A 15,648-nucleotide genomic window follows, 5' to 3' on the forward strand; every position below is an offset into this window, starting at 1 on the left:
GCTTAGCTGAATTATTCCTTATTCTCAGGAATGATGGAAAACACACTGCTGAAGCTTTAGTCTTGATCTGAACAAGCACCTGTATGCAAAAACCTGATTTAAAAGCAACTTCTCAGAGGTAGTGCTTTCAAAACATTTTCCCATCATTATTACACAAAACCATACATAAAGGGAGCATTTATAGACTCATTTCAAAACTTCTGCCTTCTCGGTGCTTTYGGTTGTTAGTGCTGGAAACCCTGGGACCAGGCCATCTCCAGAGGCCATCTCCAGAGGCCAGCTACTAAGCTGTAACCACTCTCACTGAGATCCAGCACCCGGATCTCTGTTCTTGTTTTTGTTTTTGTTTTATTCTTCTTTTGATTTTCAAGGCTTTTAACAGATCTGTCTTTAATCATGTCTTTATGTCTATGCTCCCAGCAGTCCATGGAGATCCAGGCTGGCTGATTATTGACTTTGCCCTCCATATGATCTTGGAGCTGAGGAAGGTTTGGGCTTCCGGTAGATGGGCCCTTCTTCTGCAAATCATGCTTTGCTGTTGTTTGTCCTGATTCTCAGCCTGAGCTTGATGGCAAAGAACAAGCTGTGAAGGAATCACCTCTTTCTTACTGTATTCAGTGCTCTCATCACAGGTAGTTTGTAGTGACTGATTGCACTTACTCAAGATGTTTTGCAAAAGGCATTTAGTGCAATTCATTTTGGGGATTCCTCAGTGCTTTCTGCTGCCCAAACTACATATGTGATACAGCAGGTGAAGGTTTAACTTTCAGAAGGTCATGGTAAGAGCTGTCATGGAAGTGGAATTTCCATTTTGTTGAAAGTTCTGTTTTTCAACATGGTACAAAATTGAAGAATCTTGAGTTTTCCCACAAAAAAATGCATTTTTTGTTTTGGGTAAATGGAAAGATTCTATATTATGGCTTTGTTTTGGCACGCTAGTCAGATTATATAAATTGAAAGAAATTTTGATATGAAAAACTATTTTAAAAAACAACAACATAAGCTTAAAACAACTTGTTAAAAGTGCTATTATGGAACAATTTAACTTTTATTTGAAATACTTCTTTTCCAATCCCTCCAAAATATTGACAAAATCATTGTTTCTGTGGGAAGTTTCTGTTTGAAGATTGCAATCTGATACAATACTAAAGCAGAAAGTCTGCTATGACTACTTCTGTTCCATAGATTCACTATACTACCTCATTAAATTATATAAACCACCTACAAAATAGCATTTCCCAAAGGACAAACACTCTTCCAGAGAACCTTCAACCTGTTCCTGTCAAGTGTCAGTCACTCCAGAAACAGCTGCTTTTTCTTGTGTTGTTGATTTTTTAACTGACACCAAAAGTCTGTGCTAATACTTGGGAAGCCAAAGGACCGTTCGTGCCATGCCATTCCTGCAGCCAGCCAGATCCAGGCAGGCATAAATGCAAATGGCTGTTGCTTTCTGTTGTTATATAATATCTCTGCTACAGTGTGGAGAGCACAAATTCAATCATGCTAACGAGGGTCTTGCTCAGTTTGGAGCCCTCATTGCAAGGCACATCTTTGTGATGGTGCCAGCATACCATGATGTCCTTCCTCCGAGAAATCAGCCCCTGCACGTGCACTTTGGTCAGGAGCTTCTGGAGCAAGTCAGCAAAGGACCCAGAGGGACAAAACTTGGACACTTCCCACGCACAGACTTCTTGTTTCACCTGGGCACTGGAAAAAGTGCACAGGAGTGGAGAATGGGAAAAGCATTGGTGCAAATAAGACTGCACATAGGTGAAATCAGGGCATATCCCAGTTATGGAAAAAGCTGAACATCTTGGATGCCCTTTGGAGCTTCATCTCCATCTGTTTTTATGACCTGGGCAGCATAGACATTTTCATAACTGGAACATGCTCAGTTATTTACATGAGAGATGAATGCAGACCTGCATGGATGTTTGGTTGGCTGCTCATTTATTCACTCAAACAAGTAAATAATATCAAAGCTACCCACTGCACAGAGAACATATTCAAACAAAAATGCATGACAACCTCTTATAAGAAATGAGAATGCTCTGAGTCTTCCTTTTGCTCCTATAACAAGGGCAAATACATAAATATGAACTTATACACAGTATTTTTCCTTGATCTGATACTGTTTGGGTTTGAGTGGACAATTTGCCATTTATTGTAAGGGGGAAAGAAAGTTGTTTTGCATCTTCCAAAAACAAATCTACTTTTTCTCTGCTAGAGAAAGAGTGAGAGTACACAGCCTTTTCCCTCCTAGACTCATAAACCACAAAGTATTTTTGGTGGCAGCCTGAGCACTGCCACGTCAGACTAGTGACTCCCTTGGGGTGTGCAGGCAGGAGGGCTGGAGCAGCTCGCCCAGCAGTGCCTGCAGCTGCACAGAAGGGCATTTGCAGTGCATCGCAGGGCCTGATGCTTGGGACCCTTCAGGGATGTTCATGTCACCAGCCAGACTGTCTCCCTGAAGCTCGCCATGTCTCGTAGCAAATTCTCTTCTGCCTCTGACCAGTATTGCTCTAGACAGTAAGGCGGTGGCTAAAATGCCTGGTTCTGTTGCCTAAGGTCTTGGCAATAACAAAACTTAGCTTGTGTCTTCAAATCACAAACTATTACTGAAGCCAAGTGACGTGAAGGTGAAATCTATAAATGCAGCCATTTAGGGAACCAGAAATGAGCGACTGTGGGGCTTGCAGAGGATGAACCTCTTCCAAACTCCCCTGTGCTGCCCTAGTGTCCTCTGAAAGCCTCAGCCTCCAAACTGTCTTACCAGACCATCTCTCCCCTCTCACCCCTTCCAGAAGCTATGATGGCTTTTGTGCTTGCTTTCTGTGCTTGTGCAGTAAGAAAGTCTGGGGCAAGTCACACATCTGTCTCTGCAGAGGAGACTCTGAGTGTGTTTGAAGAGGAAGAGGATGACAAGTGACTGGTTTCTGTTTAAATGGTACGGGTGGCAACCTCCTCTCAGCATCACTCCAGTTCTCTTCCTAAAGTTGCTTTGATATTCAACAAACACTCACTTTTTAAACAATACTGTCCTAAACCCTTATTTTATGCCCAGAACCACTTTCAGGCTTTCTGAAACCCATTATTATAATCAAGAATTATAGGATGCTGTCATTTGTGCCAGAAATACATATACACTGAATTGTTTGTAGAGGAACCACAGAAAGAAAGAGCGAGAGAGAAATGCCGCTTCACTGCTGTTAAATTCAGGAGCAGTAACTCCCACCCTATTTAATTTTTCCTCTTTCATTTTCCAATTGAACTTGTAGCTGCTGAAATCCAGGCTAATATTTGCTTTGTCCTCTGCGCTCTCCTTTAGCCTCAATCCGAGGAACCTTGAGCTGTGCCCTTGTTTACTGAGCCTCCGTCTCCTCCCAGCACGGCACCCCCTCCCCTGGCTCCCTGTGGCCTCTACCCCTGGGTGAGGAGGCAGGTTGGTTTGGCAAGATGCAGTGCTTAAGGCCTGTCAATCACGGCAGAGGCAAGGAACACAGCACTTTGGAAATTACTGCAACAATACTTGGCCAATGCAGGACAAACTGGCTGGACAAGCAAATGCAGCATCTAGCTTAGTTTTATTAAAGCTTTGTTACATGGACTTTTCCTGAAATGAAAGACCTTAGAGAGGGTTGTAGGGTTTTTTGGTAGTTCTGTCCTCATATAATACTGACACAGCACATAGAGAGGGAACTGTGATTCAGCTTTTGCCAGCCCAAGCCCTGAAACTAGTTCTCCCTCTTTTGCAAATCATATCTAATGTTGATCTCGCTTAGCACTGGCTTCCATGGGGGTGTTGCTAACTGGTGCTTAGAGGAATGAGATGGATCAGGCCCTTTCTTCTGAATAAATATGAGATCTGATTCACCACTCAAGTGCTTCTGTTTTACCTCTGTAGAATGCCACTGATTATAGAAGGATTTGCAAGTTTAAAACTAGAGTAATTCAGTGATTAATCCCAACCAAAGCCTTCGTAAATAGAGAGCAATACTCCAGCAGTATTCAATACTGGAGACRTCATTGGAGTTCTCTGTAACACAGTCTAATGCCATTTAGACTTTCCCTGTCTTTATTCAGGGCAGTGCTGGGATACGCTTACTTTAGCTAATGCAAACTCTTCTCCTCTTTCTCTCCTTGCTGTAAAATGTTGAACACATTCTTGGTCAAACAAAAACAAAACTCTCCTGCCCAGAGACTGACCTGTTTGATGTAACAGCTGAACCCTGGGAAATGCTGACTGCACACATTCCGATGTCCACCAGGACCAGAGGCTGACACAGGCTGATGGGCAAGAGAAGAGGGGCTCTGAGCCTCATTGCTAGGCCTGAACTCATATAAAGCCCATTTCATCCCATGGGCTGGTGGTCCTATAAGCACCTTCCCGTAGTGAGCTGACCCATACATTAAGGCTGGCCCACAGAGTGAAAAAGTTTATTCTAGAGCTGGCTGTCTATAAATGTCAAAATGCCTTGCCCAGATTCAATCTTGCTTATATAAGGCAGTTCCACACAGTATACCCAGAAACATGTGAAAAGGAAGAGCAGCTGAAGCAAAGAAATAGCTTCATTTTAGAGGTGCTGAGCAATGGGCACAAAATGAAACACAGGAAGTTCCATCTGAATATGAGGAAAAACTTCTTTACTGTGAGGGTGACAGAGCACTGGAACAGGTTGCCCAGAGAGGTTGTGGAGTCTCCTTCTCTGGAGATATTCAAAACCCGCCTGGACGCGATCCTGTGCAACGTGCTCTAGGTGACCCTGCTTGAGCAGGGGGGTTGGACTAGATGATCTCCAGAGGTCCCTTCCAACCTCAACCACGCCGTGATTCTGTGATTTCTGCGGCTTCTTCTGGTACCACTAATTTTTGAATTCCACCAGAAGATCTCAAACCACTCCCCCAGCTGCTACATGATCTGGATATAAATAAAATTTCCTGGTCAGGGAAATATTTGGGGGTTTCAATATTTGGTCTTGGTCTAAATCAAACTGAAATAAACATTTTGGGGAAATTTCCTACCAACCGCAACCTTCCCACACACTGATGACATAACTGCTCAGCTTCACTGAGTAGCTGGCAGATAGTCTGTGGCTGTAGGGCAACCCGTTTCCCTCAGCAGGGTTTTCCCCCTGAGTCATGATTCCTGAGGAGATTGGCCAAAGACTTTCAGGATCCAAATCCTGTTTCTGTTCCCACCATTTTTTAGAGCCAAGAATCCTATACCTTCTCTTTCCCTGGGCGATCCTGGGATCCACTTAAAGCAACACACCAAGCTCCACTTTGGAGTTCCAAGCTCCGAAGCAACATATCAAGCTTCACTGAGTAAATGGTCCCAGGATCTAAACCAACTTTCAGAGGCAGATAACTGAGAATAAGAGAGCGGTCCATCCATTTTCACATCTGTTCACTGACCACCAGACCTGTGTGGATTGCTAGACCACCTTCTGTTGAGGCAGTTACACACAAAGATGGAGCTCAGGCTGGCTTCCACATGTGCAGCTCTTTTAGCTGTAGTGACTCTTTAGCTTGCAAGTCCCTTTGAGGAAGGGCAAACAGCAAGGCAAATGTTTCTGTAATGCTTTTACAGTGCCCTCATCCACTTCCTCCAGCTCCACCTCTGAACAACCACTGAAGAACTTCTGAGCACCAGCCATCAGCCAAGGCCAGGATGGCTGAGAGGATCAGGAGACAGGACAAAAGCGATGTCACCTTGTCTTTACATGAGCTTTACCTCCTCATGATTCCTTTTTTTTCCTTCTAGTAAGGCTCCTGTCAGCTGTCTCCAGAAGATATGCCTGCTTATTTCCCTGTTTTTCCACTCCAGATAGGTATTCCTCCTCAAGTATCGGGATAGTCCCAGCTTCTGCCTCAGCAAGGCCTTATCCACATCTTCCAGTACAATCATGATGATTCCAGCCCTCCCTTGAACAAGCTGCCAGGACTGGGCAATGTCAAACTCAAAGCTACACCACTTGCTCTCCAGAAAGTTAGTAGAAATGACTGCAATGACATTTCTGCTACTCAAGAAACCTTCTTGGATGATATTAGTGACAATGGGTACCCCTGGTAAGAAATCCCTGTAGTAAAGACAAAGCTGGAAGGGAGGTTTTCCTCCTTCTAAGGGCTCCACCAGCTCTTTTATCACCCATTCTTGGTCTTTGCTGGAGTGGATAATGAATGCATCATAGGTGTCCCCCCTTTCAGCAGAGTGCTTACATCCACTGAGCAGCACCAATGAGTAATATAGCTGGAAGTAGTACTTGTAAATCAGGAATAGGGACACAGCTGCAGCGAGCAACACACTCACGGAGAATGCCACTGTGCTTGTTTTGACCTGGCAGGAGGACAGATCGAAGCTAGACAGACTCACATTCTTCACATATTCAGGGATGTGGCACATCATCAGCTCCTTGTTCTGCAGTAGCTCCTGATTTTCCTTGACCCATTTCAGAAAGTTCAGGTGTGTGCAAGAGCAATCAAACAGGTTGTGAGAGAGGTCTAACAAGACCAGACTATCAGACACACTTTCCAGGTCTGAATCCAACAGGACAGTCAGCTGGTTGTGGCTGAAATCCAGGACTGTGAGGGCTTGGAGAGGCTTGTAGACTAAAGGATCAAAGCTCAGCAGCTTATTGTTGCTGATGTTTAGCTCTTTTAGCTCAGAGAGAGCAGCAAATGTACTTTGATCCACCTGTAGCAATTTGCAACTTGAAATATCCAAGGTGTGGAGGCGAGTTAGGTTTTTTAAGTTGTTGGCCAGTTTGTTGTTCTCAAAGGAGTTGCCTGCCATCTTAAGCACTTGCAAGGAGTGTAAGCCACAAAATGTACACTGGGATTTAACATGAGTTTTGGTATAGGAAATATCAAGGTAAATGAGTTTCTGAAGGGAGAGAAAGACAGGGTAGGAGCCAGGACCAAATAACTTCGTGTGCTGAAAGTCCAAGGTTAACAAATTCTTCATGTTAGTGAAGTCTCCAGTGACGCTGATGTCAGAATTGAAGCTTAGGTTCAAATATTTTAAATTTGGAGACCCAAGAAAAAGAGGAGAACAGCATCTGGTGAAGGAGAGCCGATTCTCACTCAAATCCATGACCTCCAGGTTAGAYAGATGCTCAAATTTCTGCCGGAAGCTATTGAGGTATTTGCTCTTGGTAATACGAAGCATTCTAAGCTCCTTAAAAAGAGACAGCTTCACGGCAGGCACTTCCCTAAACTTGCATTTCTTGCACTCCAGGTGTTTGACTTGAGACAACATAGGAACCTTTGACACCTCTTCTAGTCGGAGGTTCACCAACCGAATACTGGAGACGTTGCCTATGCAGTCAAAAAGAGTGTCTGTGTTATTCTCAAATTGCCTGAAACAGATCAAGACAAACTCCTGCATCTGTACCTGGCACAGTCCACTCAAGAGTCCACTCTGAAAGTCCACCAGTCTCTGACGGTCTCTGAATTCTCCAACTATTAGTCGGTTGACCTGTAAACCAGTCAGACCTTGAAGGCAAGTATGCATCACATTGAAGTTCTCAAAAGAGGACCTTAAAGCCAGCTCACCAAGGTGAATTTTTGCAAAGGACCCTGGCTGGATGTATTTGATATCATTCAAAGAAAGCACCAATGTGAGGTTGAACCTGTTTGCTTCCCTCAGAGCATCAAGGTCTCCTCTGGAGATATATGTGATCTTATTGGAGAGCAAGCTCAGGTGCCTGAGAGAGGTCAGATTGGCAAAATACTTGGGAAGCTTCAATGAAGCAATGTTATTGTGGCCCACATTCAACTCCTGCAGGGTATGCAAGTGTCCAATGGGCAGGTCAGTCAGAGAGGATATGTTATTTTCCACCAACACAAGTCTACGCAGAGAGGTTAAGCCATAGAAAGCTGCTGGCCCCAGGTACTTGAAGTTATTGGCGGTTAGAATTAAGGTGGAAAGGTTATAAAGATCCTTAAAAGAGTTATCTTCAATTGTATGGATGTGGCACCTGTTGGACAGGAAAAGAGAATAAATGTGCATGAAACACTGTCCTTTTCAATATATATTCACAGACACTATTGTACTAAGCACTAAAGAATCATTCTCAGGCTCCAGCTCATTCTGGTGGTACATTTGGCTCTAGTGCACTGGGCAGAGCAGAGCCGGTCCTCCTGAACCCAGCACCTCCCTCGCAAGACTGGATCTACAGGTGAACATTGTGATTTCCCAGGAGAAGGCAGAATTAACCTGCCACACAAAAGGCACCTTTGCATATCAGGACACCTTCTCTCACCTCCTCCTCCCTCCCTGTGTCTGGAGTTCAACTACAAAGCAAGAGACCTTGGGCCATGGCAAAGGTCAAGACACATGCAGGCAGCAGGACAGAAGACAAAATAGGCGAAAGTCATACTGTGATGCCTATCATTGATGGCAGAGCCAACCAAATACAGCACTCCCTTACACCTTGCATTCTTGCAGCCTTCAGACTGTCACTTCAGCAACATCTAGGCCATCACCCTGGCACCAGTGTGCTGCAGCAGTGGCAAAGCTCACAACTCAGTCTGCAGTTTTGCTGTTGATATCTAAGTGGGGACATTCCTCAGGCCACGTTGGCTGTAAAGGAGAACAGGGGGAGGAAAAAACAGAGGTGGCCACCTAAAGATTGTTTTATGTGGGAAGAGCCAAATTTTCAGAGCCAAACCTATTCTGGAAGGAACACAAGCAAAATTAGCTTTACAAGCCAGCCGGTGCCTTACAGCAAACCTGCTCTGCCACTCAACCACTTCACAGCTGTAACTGTCATCGGGCTGAGTGACATTGTTCAGTGAAACAGTTTACCCAGAGAAACTGTTGTCTCAAGTCAATGGAAATTATACATCAATTCAAATTTGCTAATAAGCTTCCCCCATCTCCTCCCCCAGATACGGGAAGAGAAGGGAAAAAGAAAATGTTGATATTTTAGAACAACCTTTTAGAAAATGAACGTACCTAGATTTTTCTTTTTTTTTTTAACTGAGAAAAGAAAAACAGCCCACCTAAAATGTTCCATTTCGGAGTTTTTGGAACAGGGAAAAGTCTGACATTTTTCTTGTTTGGAGAGAAGTAAAGGATCTTCCTCCTCCTTCTTCCACCCCAACCCACAAGGTCAGACCATCAGGCCCCGCTCTGCACAGAATGCCTGCACCCAATAACTGGACTAAAAGCGGCACAKCACTTGACCATGGGCCTGTGCAGAGAGACAGACACAGGGATAAAGTCAATAGCAAGAAAATGAACAGCAAAGACCAACAAAAACCCAAGATAAGCAACCACGAAGGTCCAGCTGGTGAAGCCAGATTAACCAGTATCCATATAAAAGGGCTCATTACCTTGTAAGATCCAGAAGCTGCAGTTCACAGACTGAGGAAAAATAGTTTGAGCTCAGTGATTTCAAGTGGCTAAAACTGAGATCCAGGTTCTGGGTGGTATTTGGGATTTGAGTGGGAACTCCAGAGAAATTCAGTCCCATGCATCTGAAAGTTATATTAGGGACAACCTGTAACAGTGACAGATCCGATCACAGTCAATACCTGCACTTTACAAGCAGTCAGAAAACTGCACTATCAGGGAAGTGGGGAGCAGAATGAGTAACCTTGTAGCTCTTTTTTAAATAAGCTGCTCTGAGCTTCAGGAAACAATTTCAGGTATCCTAAGCATCTCCCCCACTTTAATAGGACCAGTCCTATTCCCTGGGAAAAGCTACATTTCTTGCTGATTGAGGCAGGTACAAAACCACAGGACTATGTTCCTTGAGGCTATGGATGAACTGGCAGCAACCTTCGAGAGAGCCAGAAAAACAAACACACAGGATGCCTGGGGTGTCCCAGATCAGCTCTCAGCTCTACTACATTGCAGACAAGCAGGTAGTTCTAACAGAAATTATTCTGTAAGTAATGGGTATCTTCAAAAGTTTGCAAAAGGCAGTTGATCAGTGCCAAGTACTTGGGGTACTGACGAAACCACTCTACAGTACAAATCAGGCTAAAATACTGTACTTKGCAGAAATAATAGATAGGGTTTGGATTTCTTCCTGAAGGGAAACATAATCCATTAGCTTAACTGTACTGTAGWAACTTCAGAGGTACAGAAAGCCAACAAGAAGAAATGGTTCATGTTGCTGGTACTGATTCTCAGATGCTTTTGAGACCAACATTCACTTCAAATATCAATAGCCTTGGTAACATCCTTGGAGAAAACATGAGACAAGCTAACACTCTGCAGATTTGATGCACAAATCTCCCAAGAAGAGGGAAAAGTTACTGCAGTGAAACAGAAGGATTTTGTGCTCTTTTAGAGATCACATACCTCCAAACAGGGATCAAGGATGCAGCCTGCCAGCTGTGRCGGAAAAAACGTCAGCCCCAGCAGCACCACGAGTGTCCACAGGGGAAAAGCTCCTCTCCTGGGCATCTTCAGGAGTCCAAGCATTCAGGGAAAAGAACCATGGGTATAACTTAAAGACATGGAGCAAGAGAAATGCTGAGTGCTTCACCACTCCTGCTTCTCACTGCTTCTCACTGAGAGTTGCATCAGAACCGTCAGGGAAGTGAAATTAGTAGCTGCCTAGTTTCTAGGCATGCTCTGAATGAATTGTTCTTATTGAAGCTATGTGTTTAAAAAAACAGAAAAAAAAAAGGAAGTAATGAAAGGTATAGTTTGGACTAGAAATTAAAGAGGAATATGAGTTGTATCAGTGTGTCACTTGACTCGATTGCCTCAGATTAGCTCATGGCAAACTGGCTAAATACGGAAACTTCTGTGAAATTCTGAGTCCAAATTCAGCAAGGTCATTTTTCACATCACATAATTTGAATGTACTGTGAGAGCGACTGACTCTCTGCATTAGTCCCCCTGCCATTCTCTCAGATATACCACGCTGGCAAGTAGTGGGGAAGCGCTAAGGTTGGGCAGATGTTTTCTTGAGCCAGGTAATAACAGCATTATTTGTGGCCAAGTTCTTACAAACATGCATCTAGGATTTATCCATCTGGCTGCGCCTCAGCYTTGAAATTATTTCCGTAACAAGCAGGAAGCTGCACACGGCAGTGCACAAGTGGCAAACGGGCAGGAGATTCATGGATCAGAGCCACAGGTGCTGGCTTATCCTGCACGGCAGTAAAAACCCACATCAGCTGTGCGCACCAGGCCTTGTGCCCCTCTGTGTCCTCCCCCTGGCTGGGGGGCTGTCAAGGAGAGCATGCCGGAAGAGGCACGAACACCCCAGCTGGGATTAGAGCTGCTGTGTGCCCTGGCTGTGCCTGAATCTGTGTTTAAAGCTTTGCTACATGAGTTTGCAGAGGTCCGTCTCTGCACCTTCCTTAATACACAGTGTAGACACAGCTATTGTTTCTGGAAGAGGCTTTGTAAAAACCCAGAGTTGGTGATATCCCTTTAAATAGGCTGTGAGCCCTCTAATAAAGTTCCCTGCCTTTTTTTATCTTGATAAATGGTAGTACTTCCATCTTTCAGTGGATAACTAAGCAGTGTTAGTGGGGATCCAGCTGTAGGATTGCCAAATGTTATTAACACACGTAGATAGAAGACATGCAAAAATAGGACATGAGGATGAGATACTAGTTGAGAATAAGATGGAATATGGAGTGACTACTTATGAAAGTCGTAAAATTGATATAAAATATAAGCTGCAATACCAGGCTTACAAAGAAAAGTTTAAAATACCTGGGGAAGAGTGGACTTCTTTAGTGGGTCAGYAGAGGGCCATTTAGAGTATGGGAAAACCTAAAACAACAGATGATCTCCGTGATGAAAAAAACGTGACAGCACAATGGGAGCTAAAACTGACACCCTGATGTACAGTCAGGCAGCACCCATTAAACCAGCAGACAAAAACTTTGTCAAAATTGGGCAAGTTCTGCAAAAAAACCTTTCTGAAAAGATGCTAGTGATTGCAGGTATTTGCTTTTACAGATGGAATCAAAAGTGAAAGGAAACAATTGCTGACTGCTTCTGTGTCTGGATTAAGGAAATTGGCAGAGCATCGTGTCTGCAGAGAGGACAAATGAATGTGTCCTTTAGTATTCAATATGCAGAATGAAGCAATCCACATTTAATTTTTATCTAAAGMTGAGATGAGCCTGAAGTATGCACTAGAAATTACCATTTCAATGAAGACTCACTGAAGATGCTGGAGAGTTTGGGAGGATCACAAAATCCATCCAACAGCCATGCTTAGGGGTCAAGTGGAAAGTATGACTTGAAGGACATTCAAAGAATATGCTGCTTCTATCATAGGGGACAATTTCACAATGTACATCATCACTGGTTCAAGGACAAATCATATACAAACTGCAAGGGATGGAGCACAAGCAGAAAACACGCAAGCTAACAAATCAAACCCAGCCACCAGTTTAGAAAGTCAATGCCAGTTAACTTCATATTCTTCAGCTTGCATATAACAATGTGCAATGACTGGAGAGAGCCATAATGTCTCTATAATTGCTTCCTTCAGTTCACAAGAAACAAAAGTATTATTTGGAATCCTTTAAAGTGACAAGAATAACATCTAAAATGACACATGATTCACTGTGCTGGCAATTTACTGGTGGGATCATTAAAGATCTCTTAGAAATGAGATGTTACAGAAAATCTCAATGTTTCTAAAAACACCTGTCTGGGAAAGCTTTGCTCTCGTGAACAATATTATAATATAAGTAACCCAACAGCAAACAGCATGTACTCAGCCTCTGCGATCCGAAGCAAAGTAATCAGGAATTACCTGGCATAGGATGGTCACAATGTAGACAGACTGACAAAGCATCTAGTGTTTTCTTATACAAAAAACAATAATTATGAACTCTGTTTGAAAACAAAACTTTGCAAAACTCTTGGATGATATAACTGGTAATACCTTCCAGGCATTCATTAAGGGWACTTGAAAGTATATGAACAGTATATGAATTCTTAACATCTGCAAAGCGACCCAGTAATTGCAAAGGAGGCAAAGAAAGCAAGAGGACCTCAGCATCTCTAGGACCCTGTAATGTGAGGTTATCTGGGGCAAATGGAGTTGCCCTAACATGTCAGTGATGTAAATAAATAGGCCTGTTGTAACTACGGTGATTTGAAGGCCACAGCTAACCCAATATCACATGCAGATCAACTGCTATTGCCCAGAACTTCCAAAAGTACTTGAGAAGCTCAGGCAAACAATCACGCTACACCAGACAACCAAGCATTGCTCTCAGATGAGTTGCAGCACTGGCCATGTGTGCCTTCCTAGCTCGCACAATATCTGCCAGCACAACTTGGCGTAACAGTCACTTGTGGTGAATTAAGTTTAAATTGCTTTGTGTTGCAGCTAGGTTCTAGGCTCAGAACGCGTAGCCAGCTAGCAAGTCCTCAGGGTTCRGCTGATGCACAGTCACTTATGCTCAACAAGTCAGTCACCTGCCCAAGTCTCAAAGGTTGTCTGAGTGGATAGACAAAGAAAAAGGAAATGTCTCAAAAATTCAGCAGGATGTTGAATTTTCCCAGCCATTCTGCTGGGAAAGACAATTTATATAAATCACAAGGAAAAATGAAAAAAAAAAATCAAAGATGACTCTGATATCCTTTTGCTTCAAAGATACCACAAACACATTGCTTCCTGGGAATGGTTAGGCACCACCTCGTACAGCAACTGTATGGTATCCCCTGACTGGCCTGATAGACACTGGTTAGAGATGGCCCTAATCCACACACTGAACTGAGGCTGGCAAGGAAGCCAAGAAACTAATATCATCGGAAAGAGTCCTTATTACAGTGTCTTGGTGCATATAACATTTGCTTGTGCTGCTTCCCCATATGAAACAGGTGTAGTAATTTCACACTTGATCAGCCTGAAAGACCTATTGCCTTTGGTTTGGGGTCTTGTATCTTTGAAGAACAGAACCATGTTCAGACTGAGAGAGAAACTCTGCAGTTAGTTGGGGGTGCTAGACAGCTTCACCGCTGTCTGTCTGAGCAATGATTGACTCTAGTTACAGATCATTTAACCGCTAGTTTCAAAGCAAGGAGTGCCGGCAATGTAGATTGCTTGTCATGCCTGTGATTGTAAGTGACAGGTAAGGACATGGAGGTGGGAGCGGAGACAATCTCTACATGCTATATGGCACAGACCAAGTGCCACCCAAATGGTGCCACCCAAAACAAAACACAGTCCAGCATACCTAAGGTGYTTCCCATTGCAGTAAAGGACAGATATTGGTGTACACAGGGGAAAGAAACAAAACCAAAAACTAATGTCCAAGTCAGTTTGATCAAAAGCAGTCTACATCRGAGTAGGTAATGTGTGTCATCAGATGGGATATTCCCCAAAGCCAAGGTCACATGAATACCCCAGAACCATGCAAAAGCTATTAGGGAAGAACTGTGTCAGGTAACCAGGGACAAATACACGACTAGAAGAAGTGATTAATCAGTGTCAAGATAGTCACTATCTGTGGCAGTTACTCCATATGGACTATGTCAGGTCAGTTAGGAGCCCTATATTTTACTGCAGTTGATGTTTAATCTAAATGGTTGGGAGGATTTCACACAGATGRTGGAAGCATCCAGACTCGCTTGCCAAGCATTCATGGACAGTGAGTGAGGATGGATCTCCCTTCACTCCTGGAGAGAGGCTGGCTGGTACCGAAGATGCCTAGCAATGCTGTGCCATTCTGTCACGGATGAATCGCTGTCGCACCTCAGCTGTCCACTAAGCTGGGGATGCAGTGCTGCCGTTGATGAAAAGATGTTCACAGTGCCTTAYCATGAATTGCACTGTGTTCGGAAGGGGTGTAATTGCCTTTTRCAGCCCTGAGGAGGGTGGATTTCTCTGTTCAGACCGATGCTAGCTTTTGCTATTCAAGCAACAATACCACTCATTTTCCTTTTCTTCCCCCCTCCATTACGTCCTTATTATGGTATCTCATAACCTAATTTGCATATGTTTTGTATTACTGTGGCTTTGCTCTATCCTACTTATTCCACCTTCTTTCCCCCAGTTCTCTTGATAATAATGAGTCTGCTGTAGGGCAAGGATTTATTCAGACTATCAAACAAGAAATGTGTGTAGGACCTGGAGGACTGCAGATCACAGACTTTCTATGGAACTGCATGGCAGGAGTGCTACCCAGGCCACTGCAAACCGGACACAAGATAGGTTGCTTTTGGGATTCAGGGCCACCACTGAAGTATGGTTAAACACTAAGTCCCTACTGCATAGCTCCTACACTCTGGAAAAGGTTGGAACAAGAGACAGCTGTAATGAACTGTGGTCACTTAGAAAGATTATAGAACCTTGTTTTAAGGGAAAACACATCAGTCAGTTCTCAAACATAAATTCAAAAAGTTGTGTAATGGACCTGCTTGCTGCAAGTACTGAGAGCATTGCCACAGGCCATGACCAATACTAAGACTCTTGAGCCTCATATTTATGGTCTCACTACCATGACTTGTCATTACATGACAGGAAGATGTTGCAACAACTGCCACAGAAAGTGCAGAGACAGGTCCTGCAAGTTGTGGTGAAATTCTTGTACATGTTACCCAGAGAGAAAATGTAAACCATCTCTTGGGCTTAGTTCATAACATGTTTTATACCTCAGCTGTTGGACATTAATATTTTCATGCCATTTTACCCTACCAGGAGCGGA

General features: G+C 43.7%; 1 protein-coding gene across 2 annotated transcripts; it reads right to left on the reverse strand.

Annotated features, from left to right (window-relative positions):
• Window positions 1-4,772: 4,772 nt before the first annotated feature.
• TLR4 (toll like receptor 4) lies at window positions 4,773-10,537 on the reverse strand. 2 transcript variants are annotated; one of them, XM_026059772.1, is made up of 3 exons: window positions 10,316-10,537; window positions 9,340-9,506; window positions 4,773-7,979 (listed from the first exon to the last, which is right to left on the reverse strand). In XM_026059772.1, exons 1-3 carry the CDS (start codon window positions 10,436-10,438, stop codon window positions 5,720-5,722), a joined length of 2,550 nt encoding a protein of 849 aa, XP_025915557.1. In that variant the 5' UTR covers window positions 10,439-10,537; the 3' UTR covers window positions 4,773-5,719. The 2 variants fall into 2 exon arrangements, with proteins under 2 accessions (XP_025915557.1, XP_025915558.1); XM_026059773.1 differs by lacking the exons at window positions 9,340-9,506; window positions 10,316-10,537 and adding an exon at window positions 9,007-9,086.
• Window positions 10,538-15,648: the final 5,111 nt, after the last annotated feature.

The sequence above is a fragment of the Apteryx rowi genome, unplaced genomic scaffold (genome assembly GCF_003343035.1).
Source record: "Apteryx rowi isolate R43461 unplaced genomic scaffold, aptRow1 scaffold_16, whole genome shotgun sequence".
NCBI lineage: Eukaryota > Metazoa > Chordata > Aves > Apterygiformes > Apterygidae > Apteryx > Apteryx rowi.